The sequence below is a fragment of the Pan paniscus genome, chromosome 11 (genome assembly GCF_029289425.2).
Source record: "Pan paniscus chromosome 11, NHGRI_mPanPan1-v2.0_pri, whole genome shotgun sequence".
NCBI classification, from domain to species: Eukaryota; Metazoa; Chordata; class Mammalia; order Primates; family Hominidae; genus Pan; species Pan paniscus.
The window spans coordinates 71,087,627-71,099,790 of NC_073260.2; the positions used below are offsets into that span (position 1 = coordinate 71,087,627).

The 12,164-nt window shown below is 38.6% G+C and overlaps 1 protein-coding gene across 4 annotated transcripts in view; it reads right to left on the reverse strand.

Annotated features, from left to right (window-relative positions):
- ABHD17B (abhydrolase domain containing 17B, depalmitoylase) overlaps positions 1-12,164 on the reverse strand; it is a 45,611-nt gene that overhangs the window by 32,213 nt on the left and 1,234 nt on the right. The window contains exon 2 of one of the 4 annotated variants that reach the window (XM_034967564.3): positions 3,418-3,609. The exons of 1 other annotated variant lie outside the window; for it this stretch is intronic. In XM_034967564.3, coding sequence (XP_034823455.1) covers positions 3,418-3,420 — 3 coding nt within the window. In that variant the 5' untranslated portion in view covers positions 3,421-3,609. Of the gene's footprint in view, positions 1-3,417; positions 3,610-9,017; positions 9,285-9,326; positions 9,422-12,164 lie in introns of all 4 variants that reach the window. 2 more of the 4 variants (XM_055091896.2, XM_034967565.3) reach the window with 2 other exon arrangements.

Here is a 12,164-nt window from a genome sequence, read left to right on the forward strand (position 1 = left end):
TGTGTGCAAAAAATAAAAATTAGCTGGGTGTGGTGGCACACGCCTGTGGTCCCAGCTACTCAGGAGTCTGAAGTGGGAGGAGTGCCTGAGCCCAGGAGTCCAGGCTACAGTGAGCCATGATCGTGCCACTGCAATCCAGCCTGGGCAACAGGGGAAGACCCTGTCTCAAAAAATATAAAAAATGAAATTAAAATGAAGCCATCTTGCAAAGAATTTATTTCCCAAAGGAAGTTATATTCCTCGTTTAACTATCAATCCCTTTTCCATATACTATATATAATACCTTTTTAGTAGAGATATGGGGGAATTATAACATTTACGCACTCTCAATATAAATGTAATACTCTTTAACTCTCTTTACACAGATGTTGTAACATGTCAGTCAATCCTTACTAATGTGGCCTTCAGTTTGTCTACCCAGTTTGGCTAGCTGCATAAACTGTCATCTCTACCACTTCCTTTTCCTCTGGCTGCAGCTGTTTTCCCTTAATCATATGCATCTGTAAGTAAAGGTTTGAAGAAATAGCACTACTCTTAGATGTGTAACAAACACTTGTTACTTGTGCTTAATAAAACTTTTCCAGCCTCAAAAAGTTTACATTTCACCACCTTCTTCAAATATGGAAATTTTGTCTTTTCATATTTTTTTTTCAGTAGTGCTTAAGAAGAAATGGAATAAAGATTTCAAAGAATAGTCTAGATGCCTAATATAAGAAAATAAGAACAATATATTTAACAGATTGGGAATTAATGTTCTGTAGGGTCTTTTCATCCAATAAAAAATTAAGGGCTATTTAATGTGGAGTAGATTTTAAGCTTTCAGAAATCAGAAGACAGCAGAGATCAAGAATTAGGAAAGCCTTTGTGAGAGAATTAGAACTTCATTTAGATATGACTTCCCAAAACGGAGGGAAAATCCTCCAGGCTAGGAGGATAATGTGTAAAGTGAGAAAGAAGAAAAGCATAGGGTGCATGGTGGAAAGGAAGTAAAAACATGGCAGGCTGGGCATGGTGGCTCACGCCTGTAATCCCAGCACTTTGGGAGGCCAAGGTGGGCAGATCACCTGAGGTTGGGAGTTCGAGACCAGCCTGACCAACATGGCGAAACTCCATCTCTACTAAAAAAAAAAAAAAAAATTAGCTGGGCATGGCGGTGCATGCCTGTAATCCCAACTACTCAGGAGGCTGAGGCAGGAGAATCGCTTGAACCCAGGAAGCGAAGGTTGCGGTGAGCCAAGATCATGCCATTGCACTCCAGCCTGGGCAACAAAAGTGAAACTCACAACACACATGGGAAAGGGCAGGTTTAGACATGTGAGAAATTTAAAAACAAATCTCTGGCTGGGAGTGGTGGCTCCCACCTGTAATCCCAGCACTTTGGGAGGCCGAGGTAGGTGGATCACTTGAGCTCAGGCATTTGAGACCAGCCTGGGCAACATTGCAAAACTCTGTCTCTACCAAAAAAATTAGGCGTGGTGGTGCACACCTGTAGTCCCAGCACTTTGCGAGTCTGAGGTGGATGGATCACCTGAGGTCAGGAGTTTCAGAGCAAGCCTGGCCAACATGGTGAAACCACATCTCTACTAAAAATACAAAAATAAGCCAGGTGTGGTGGTGCATGCCTGTAAATCCCAGCTACTCAAGAGGCTGAGACATGAGAATAGCTTGAACCTGGTAGGCAGAGGCTACAGTGAGCCGAGATTGTGCCACTGCACTCCAACCTGGGCGACAGAGCAAGACTCTCAGGGAAAAAAAAAAAGAGAGCTGAGTAGCAACAATACAAGCAAATACTGTTTTTGTTTTTTCTTTCAAAGAAATGTCCTAGGGTAGGTGTGAAAAGTATTTTAGCCAAAGCTGACAGAACAATGTTTCCAAAGCTGTACGCCAAGTAATGCAACTGGGGAAGAGTGGGATGGAGGAAAGCAGAAGAGGTTTGTAAAAACATTGAGGCAAATCCTTTATTTGAGATGAATCTCATAGGCTGAGCCTGTAGTTTTTATTTGGTAGTCTATATGTCTAGGGTATCTTTGGTGTAAATACTTCTTTGTGATAAGGAAGAAAGCAGGCATATAAGACGGGTGGTTTGCTCACCCTTACAAATGTTGCACATCAGGTTACTAAATGGTCTTGAATACCCTTTTAGGCAGGGATCCCACGGACCCTGTTATTAGATGAATTAAATATATCTTCGACAACATTACTTGGACCTGTAGGAAATATAGGAATTGTGGAAGGAGCACTAGCCCAAGAGTTGGAAAATGAAGGTTCTGGCTATAATTCTATTTAAATGAGCTCTATGCCCCCTACTGCCTCAATTTTAATGTGAAAATAATGCACTATGAGACATAGAGCTTCTCTGGCAAAATTATACTAAATCCTCCCTCTTCTCTGTAAACTGCCTATTTCGGGGACATCATATCCTATGTTAACATTATCTTTATGCAGCTAAATATGGCTCTCTTCCTGCCTTGTTCTTACAGGAAAAAAAAAAACAAAAACACTAATTCTACATTCCATTAAAAATACTGAGAATATTTTAAAAGCCTCTAAATGACATTTCTAAAAGAAAAGTAAATTCTTTAGGAGCCTTACTAAAAACAAGCCAGAAGAGTATCAGATAGGCAGGAAATTTTCATTGACTTTAATATCTTAAAAGTCTAAACCCCAAAAAAGACAGTTCAATTGAAAAGTCAATTTATGTCACCTTTAATTGTAAATAAGAACAAATGCAATTCTCTGAATTTATTAAGATTGCCTTTTCTATCCTTTTTGTACTAGTTTCTCACTATGAGGAAATGAAAGGACTAACTAGGGTTATATAGAATAAGAAAACAGAAAGAACAACTCAAAATGTGCGAGTAAACACAAAGAAAAATATTTGAGTAAATGTGAATTTCTTCCATTCATATGTTCTCCTAATCTACAGTTTCTTTTCTAGATGGCCTACAAGGTGATTTCCCGCTTAAAAACTCCTTGATGGCTTCTCTCTCTACTTGTAAAAAAATCAAGGTTCGGGGATGGTGGCTCGTGCCTGTAATCCCAGCACTTTGGGAGGCTGAGGCGGACAGGAGTTCGAGACCAGCCTGGCCAATAGCGTGCAACCCCGTCTCTACTAAAAATACAAAAATTAGCCAGGCATGATGGCGTGTGCCTGTAATCCCAGGATTACTCGGGAGGCCGAGGTGGTAGAATCGCTTGAATTCATGAGGCTGAGGTTGCAGTGAGCCAAGATCATGCCACTGCACTCCGGTCTGGGCGACAGAGTGAGACTCCATCTCAAAAAAAAAAAAAAAAAAAAAGTCAAACTTCTCCACAGGTCCTTAAAGGCCTTGTGTCAAGTGGCTTTTGCTTACTCCTCCAACCATATCTTGATACTATCCCCCCCTCATCACTATAGTTGCAGCCTCTCTCACTCACCATCTTTCAGTATCTTGAAAGCATGAAGCTGTTTCCACATCAGAGTTCATGCACTTGCCTAAAAAATTTTTGCATGGGCTGGGTGCAGTGGCTCACGCCTGTAATCCCAGCACTTTGGGAGGCCGAGGTGGGTGGATCACAAGGTCAGGAGATCGAGACCATCCTGGCTAACACCGTGAAACCCCGTCTCTCCTAAAAAAAAAAATACAAAAAATTAGCCGGGCATGGTAGCGGGTGCCTGTAGTCCCAGCTACTCAGGAGGCTGAGACAAGAGAATGGCCTGAACCCGGGAGGCGGAGCTTGCAGTGAGCCGAGATCGTGCCACTGCACTCCAGCTTGGAAGACAGAGCGAGACTTTGTCTCAAAATAAATAAATAAATAAATAAATTTTTTTTTTTTGCATGTATCTGTATCTAGATTCTACCTACTGTACCTGAGTTGTTTTTTTTTTGTTTGTTTGTTTGTTTTCTTTTTTCAGAATCAAACCTCTTTACTTCTCACTTACCAATATTCCCTGTCAGGCCCAAAATGAATTGTAATATAACATCTATCATCAACTTGTAGGATCACTGACAACCTCTTAACAATTTCGAAGTATAACAGGTGTTTTTCAATCTTCAACTTATACAGGATCACTTTATAGCATTTAACATCGTTGTCCTTTCCTTCCTTCTTGAAATTAACCTTCAATCTTGGTTTCTCTGATGGTTTCTTCAAACTCTTTTTTAACCTATTTATTTATTTTTATAGATTGGTCTTTTGTCTTCCTCTTTTTATCTCACCCAAACCTAATGCTTTAACTACCCTTTATACTACAATGTTACCTAGATCTAAAAATCTAAATCTCTAAGATTTCAGGTCTCTCCCCTTAAACTCTAGACTCTGAAATATCTCCATCTGCATTTCACTCTTTCCCCATCCCCCTCTTCATTCCTCTCATTTAATCAAGGTCTACTTCCTATGGACCTCTCTCCAAACCTCTTAGCCACATTTTTAGCTCAACCACTTTTCAATGAATGTTATAAAATCACTCACTAATATCTATTTCATACCCCCCTAATCCATGCTCTACACTGCCACCAGGTGATGTCACTTTCCCGTTTAAAATGTTCCAATGGGCCTTTCAAGCCCTCTTAAATAAGTCTAAATTCTCTGGCATGCTATACATGATTCCCCCTAACCTCCTTGGTCTCTAGCCTTATTTCTGAGCACTGTCCTATTCATTTATTTAATTTAACAGGCTGTTCCTCGCTAAGAGAGGTTCTTTTCTGCTTCTGTGCCTTACCACATATAGTTCCTTTTTTGTTGATAAAATCTCCCCAACTCATCACTCCCCCTTCAAATAAATGAAACTTTTACTAGTTTTTAAGCCTCTGTTTAAGCTGTACTTCCTTCCGTAGGGGGCAAAAACAGTCTCCCCTGACCCGTGCCCATGCTGATTAATTTAGATAATCTCTTTAGTGAGACTTATTTTGGTTTTTGGGTGCATATGTATGAATTAGGTTATGAAGCAAAATGTATTTTTTATAGAATCTAATGAAAAATGGAAAGCCATTACCCTAGGGGTTTGTATCAGAACGCCCTTTATATATGTAAAGTCCTGCTTCTGGCTATTATCTCATTACCCCCACCTTCCACCCCACCCCCACCCTTTTAGTTTTTTTATTTTTTTCAGGCTAGTCAAATGAAGCAGTGGAACTGGAGAAGGAACAAAGAAGTCTGTAGCAGGTTGTTATCAATTAGTTGTAAAGGAACTGTGATCAGCCCCTAACTATTTGATTAATAAAAGTGACAATGAGGTCTGTTAAAAAGCTCGGAAGAAAATGTAACTTGTAGTGTTTCAGATGTAGGCTTGCCAACACAAGTTACTAAATGACATTTTCTTTGCTAATAACTGATATGCAGAGAATAATCATTACTTTTAGGGGTTGGGTCCACAGAGCTAGAGTGAAAAATTATCAGCACACTAAGCAGGACAGTAATCAGAAACAAAATATCTAGGTCACAATCTGCAGATGACATTTTTGGGAAAAGTTTATTATACGAATTATTTCCATTGATTTTAATTTTCAAAACAAACTTAAAAAAACATCTAAATTCAGAAGCCAAACAAGTTTGACATGATTGATAATGTCTTTTTTGTTCCTGGAGGCACTTGCTTTACTTCAAGTTTCTTGTGATTGGAATGGAGACTTGGCTGCACCAAGTAAATGAAGTTGTTTCAACCCCCTTTCTTCACTCTGATCTACATTAGGCATGTGCTATGCATTTTCTAAATCCTACCCTTTTAATGTGACTACATCCTCAACATAAATCTTAAATACTCTGATAAGCCATAATTTTAAAAAGTATTTATCTGTATAAAGTATTTTTAAGTGTAAAGGCCTCTAACTATTGCCATCCTTTTTTTTTTCACTGATAGATAATATTTTACCTATTTATGGGGTACATGTGTTTGCTACATGCATAGAATTCTAACATCGCCTCAGACACTATAAGAAGCTTCTCATGAGGAAAAAACTGAAAAGTAAAGTCATAACTAAAATATTAATTGCTTGTTTGCTAGTGATTTTCCAACAATCTACGTATTTTTGCTTTTATACTTTAAAGAGAGTCCATGTTAACACTATTGAAGAAAAGAAAGGAAAATATAATCAAATGTAATCAGATTTGATCCAAATTCTCTGATTTTCTGTCTCTATGCAATTAGCAACCTCAGTTCCTTCAACTGCAAGATGATACATATCCATTGCCTTCATCACAAAGATGACATGTGGTAATTAATGGGCTAATACCTGTAATATAATCTGAAGCTCTAGCATAAAGACATTTTATAAGTACAAAACACTTTCTCAATAAATCTGCATGAGATGATTTTTACATGAAAAAGGTTTAGGGTTTGTCTACAAATGACTGTATGTTAACAAAATAGATTTACTGCACTGACTGGTTCTTTCCATCAATGTTTTAGAATGAGTGAGATAAATATTTATCAAATAATGACACAGATAATTATAGACCGTAATAAATGCTATGAAAATAAAGTACAGAGTGCTATGAGAACAAGTGGGGGGCGGGAAGTAGGCACTTTCACTTGTTATATCTTTTAATCTTAATAATACTTTTCCCAGGTTATCATGAAGAAATCAAGAATTCAGGTTAAGTTAATTAGCTTGTCAAGTTCACACAACTTAAAGGTGGAGAGAGCCAGGAACACAGGTTTCACTTAAAGACCATATTCTATCCACTCTTCCAGTATTTTGCTAATATCTGAATTGCTAATACTCTCACTGACTGCACATCTCTGCCCATTCTCTTCTTCCCTATTTAACAGGTTCAACTAACTCCTTTGGTCCACCTTACCCCTATGTTTTCTTTTATTCCAAAGCAGTTATCACTTTCTAATATATTATTTGTTGTGCATATTATCAGTGGGCCTCTGGTAGGTGATAAGCTCCAGGAAGTTAGGGAGCTTTGCTTGTTTTGCTCATAGACGTCATCCCCACCCTCCCATTCCCAGAATAGTGACTGGTACCCAGTGGACACTGGCCCAATTTTCCTTTCCCGTTTTTCAGCTTTAGCTGTATGCAAGAACTTGTTTAATCATTCTCACTTTTAATTACTAGGAAAACAAAGAAGTTTGACCCTATAGCTGAGAAAAATTTATATTCAAGTAACATTTAAATTTAGCCTGAAATTCTATTCTGTTAAAAAAAAATTAGGGTCATCAGTATCATTTTTAAAATCCTAGCCATAATAAAAAGTGGTGAAAAGACATGTCAAGCAAACTCCAAAATGTGGAAGATGCAGATGAGGATCAATGATTAGTATTTAAGAGTGTCTACTCACATTTGATGATGCTGTAGTGGGTAAACGTGAGACACAGATGAAACATAAGAATCAGAGTACACTAAAGTAGTAGTTCCTAAACCTTAGGGATTTCAAAAAACAGGTAAAGTAAAAAAGAGAAAAGTTGGAATGAAAGAGGTGTCAAATTTTAATTTTGACACAAAGGGATATTAAGAACTAAAAACAATTACTATCACTGTAATTTCATCAGAACATCTTAACATAAAAAATTACCTAATTTCACAATAAAGGGCAGTCATTTTTAAGTAAATTTAGATCCATGAGCACCTCATTATATACAAACAGTTCAACAAAAATTTAAGATCTAAATGTGAACTCTTAAAAGATGCTCTGAAAGAATTTTTATAACCCCAGTATAGAGAAGGCTTTCTCCAAAAGAATGATACATTTGATATTAAAATTTAAAAACTTCTAGTCATTAAAAGACAACATATTTAAAGTGAAAATGCATGCTAAAGAGTGGAAGAAGTTTTTTGTTTTTTTTTTTGAGACGGAGTCTCGTTGTGTCCCCCAGGCTGGAGTGTGGTGGCGCGATCTCGGCTCACTGCAACCTCTGCCTCCCAGGTTCAAGCGATTCTCCTGTCTCAGCCTCCTGAGTAGCTGGGATTACAGGCGCCCACCACTACACCCGGCTAAGTTTTGGTATTTTTAGTAGAGACGGGGTTTCATCATGTTGCCCAGGCTGGAAGATATTTTTAATGCCTACCAAGTATTATTACAAAGAATACATTAAAACAAGATGCAAATAAAAACTACAATGAGGTACCATTTCATACTCCTCAGAATGGCAAAAATTAATAAAATATTACTACTAATATTTTTCTACCTTCTAAAATATCTGAAATGCAGACAAGCAGACCCTCTCTCATGCATTATGGACTGGAAGGTGTACTTTGTACAGAAAACTGACAGTTATTTAATAAAGTTGAAGAAATTCATACGCTGTGATCTAGCAACCTACTACCAGATTTATAAACCAGGGCAATCTTTCTCAATGACAGCTTTTGGCTACTATAATGAATGAGGGGCACTACTAAATAGAGGCCAGGAATGCCAGGCACTTTTCTTGCATAAAGAAAGTGCTGCTCAGATTGGGCGCAGTGGCTCACACCTGTAATCCCAGCACTTTTGGAGGGGGCAGGCGGGGTGCGGCGCCATAGTAGGCAGATCACTTGAGCTCAGGAGTTCAAGACCAGCCTGGCCAACATGGTGAAACCCTTGTCTCTACAAAAAAAATACAAAAATTAGCTGGGTGTGGTGGTGCATGCCTGTAGTCCCAGCCACTCGGGAAGCCCAGGTGGGAGGATTGTTTGAGCTTGGGGGGGGTCGAGGGTTCAGTGGGCAGTGATCATGCTACTACACTCCAGCCTGGGCAACAGAGTGAGAATCTGTCTCAAAAAATAAATAAATAAGTAAGTAAGTAAATAAATAAATAGTGCTGCTCCATGCCTCATGACTTGAATATTCTGCTGGACATTCATAGAGGGGAACAGAAAGAGGAAAAAAAACCCACTAATGTCAGATAATTCTAAACAGGATTTAATACCAAGTTTATTTGTATAGTTTTAACATAGATGATTTGTTATGAATGCAATCATTGTGTAAAGAGGTAAGATTGCACTTTTATTTCTGTTTAAACTTTTCTGAGGATAGTTTGTTATTTCAGAAAATCATTTTCCACTTTTCCACCAATGACAGGCCCAGCATTGGTAATTGAATGGCTAACATACCTGTTTTAATCTGTAGCTGTTGTATTGATGGAGACACCATCCATTGGTACAAAGCGTCTAATTACTACTATTTCTTTTAGCAGTGCTTCTTATATTTCAATGCGTATATGCATCACCTGGGAATCTTGATAAAATACAGCATCTGGCCGGGCACAGTGGCTCATGTCTGTAATCCCAATGTCCCAGTGCTTTGGGATACTGAGGAGGGAGGATCACTTGAGGCCAGGAGTTCAAGATCAGCCTGGGCAAGATAGCAAGACCCTGTCTCTGTAAAAAATCTAAAAATTAGCCAGGCGTGATGGTGCATACCTGTAGTCCCAGATGCTCAGGAGGCTGAAGTGGGAGGATCCCTTGAGCCCAGGAGTTTGAGGTTACAGTGAGTTGTATGGCTCCAGAGATCCTGTCTTTTACATTATTAAAAAACAAACAAACAAACAAACAAACAAAAAAAACAGCATCTGCATCAGTAGGTTAAAGTCTGATGCTCTGCATTTCCAACAAGCTCCCAAGGGATTCTGATGTTGCTGGTCGACCATTACACTTGGTGGCTAATCTTGAATGTAGTCTTGAGCTCGAGTATTTACAAAGTGAAACACATATTACTTTATTACAATTTTTTCTTATTTTATTAAGGCCAATGCTTTCTTTAAAGTACTGTAAAATATTTTCTATGAACATGGGATGTAGGTAGGGTCAAGAACCAATGCTCTAGAAGTCTTACACAACAGATACCTAACATATACAGGAATATTCCTTATAGTACTGTTTAATAGCAAACAAATGGAAACAACAAAAATGACCATCAACAGAAACCTGACATAGTTATATAACAGAGCACATACCACTTAACAGTAAAAGTAAATAAACTAGAGCTACCTAAATAAACATAGATAAATCTTGGCCAAGTTGTGTGAAGAAAGCAAGCTAAATAAAGATATCTGTATTTAAATAGTCTTAAGACAATCAAAATAAAACTATATATATAATGTTCATAGGATAAAGGTATGTAGTTAAGTATCAACACGTGGATATAGGAAGGATGCATGTCAACTTTGGGTCACTGGTTAGATATCGGGGGGAAAAGGGAACAGCATTTAAGAGAGGTATTAACATACTAAGGAAACCTCATTTTTTGTTTTTGTTTTTCTGAGACAGAGTTTTGCTCTTGCTGCCCACGCTGGAGTGCAATGGTGCTATCTTGGCTCACCACAACCTCTGCCTCCTGGGTTCAAGCGATTCTCCTGCCTCAGCCTCCCGAGTGGCTGGGATTACAGGCAAGCACCACCACACCCGGCTAATTTTGTATTTTTAGTAGAGATGGGGTTTCTCCATGTTGGTCAGGCTGGTCTCTAACTCCCGACCCCAGGTGATCCGCCTGCCTCGGCCTCCCAAAGTGCTGGGATTACAGGCGTGAGCCACCGAGCCTGGCCGGACACTTCGTTTTAATTGGTAGTTTTGTTTGTTTAACTGGGTGATGGGTACATGGATATTCATTATATTGTATGGCACCAACATTTATATTGCTATGTTAGTTCTCACTTCACTTGGACAAAACTCTTGGGCATGAACAGGTGTTTGGAAAACACTGCTCCAAAGCAAAGGATTCAGGACTAGAGAAGACCCAGGTTCAAGCCTCAATTCTACTTCTTACTAATTGCTTAGCTTTAGGCAACTGAAATAATTAACTTATCTGGGCTTTATTTATTTCATCTGTAAAAATTCCACAAACGGTGAAGTGGCTCACACCTGTAATCCTAGCACTTTGGGAGGCCAAGGCAGGTGGATCACCTGAGGTCAGCAGTTGAAGACCAGCATGGCCAACGTGGTGAAACCCCATCTCTACTAAAAATACAAAAAATTAGCCGGGCGTGGTGGCGGGTGCCTGTAATCCCAGCTACTCAGGAGGCTGAGGCAGAAGAATCACTTGAACCCGGGAAGCAGAGGTTGCAGTGAGCCGAGATCGCGCCATTGCACGCCAGCCTGGGCAACAAGAGCAAAACTCCGTCTCAAAAAAAAAAAAAAAAAAAAAGGCCACAAACTTACCTTCCCTCTCTCCAACTCACAAGGCTGGATTCGACAGGCAAATGGGGCAATGTGTGTGAGAAATTTTAAAGAGTAGGAAGGGTAGGGGGAATTTTCAGAATTAAGAGCAAAACTTTGGATAAATCAGAGGTAAAATCTACCAGTAAATAAACCAACCAATAAAATATACTCTATTTTCTTGTCATCACTGCTTCTAAAGATCTTAACACCAATCTTAATACGGAAGAAATTTTAATTCTTAAATGATGGCATAGGGAGAGTCATTCTCCTTATCTTTATGCTAACTGTTCATCAAAGGATTGAAATTCATAATATCAAAACAAAGTAAGAGCACTGCATTAAAAAGTATTCTCATTTAACTTATATCAATGTCACATAACCAGAGTAACTGTTGCTTATATGGTTCTCACTCCCCTTTTTATAAAGTGAGCAGGTGGCACATTTTATCAGCCCTATATTACAGATGGAGAAAACTGACTCAGATGTGGGATAGCGTGCCTGGAGTTGTAGACCAATTCAGTGTCAAACTTGGAACAGACACTAATTGCTTAATTCTTCTGTGTTCATTAAGCTACTAAAAACATTATTTTTTCATGATGTTTTTTGGTGATTTTGTTTGTCCCAGGAAACAGAAAATTCTTTGTCAGCAGTCATTTCATAAACATTTCAAAATGGGCAAAGATACTCAAGGAAACAAGCTACTCATCAACTAGAATACTGCACACTAAGGGACAAAATTAAAACTGCCTAGCCTGCTAAAAATCTAATCCTGTCCTTGCCAATTAACCTTATTAACACTAGAGTAGGAGAAAAGAGAGGTCAAAATATAGGTGAAGGTGCCATTCATTTCCTTCTGGATTTCAAATGATATGACAATTACTGCACAACAGAGATTTTTACCTCTGCTGTTCCTTAAGTAACACGACCCCTATTCTCCAAATAAAAACTTACCAACAAGTTGGGCAGTCTCAAATTAGAATACTAGCAATCATGACAATTTTCAAAATACTGGCTATCATTAGATGTCACCCAACTGAAATTCATGCTATAAACATATGTAGAGAAACTCTTTACGGAAAAAAGTTCATTTTAATGTAAATTTCC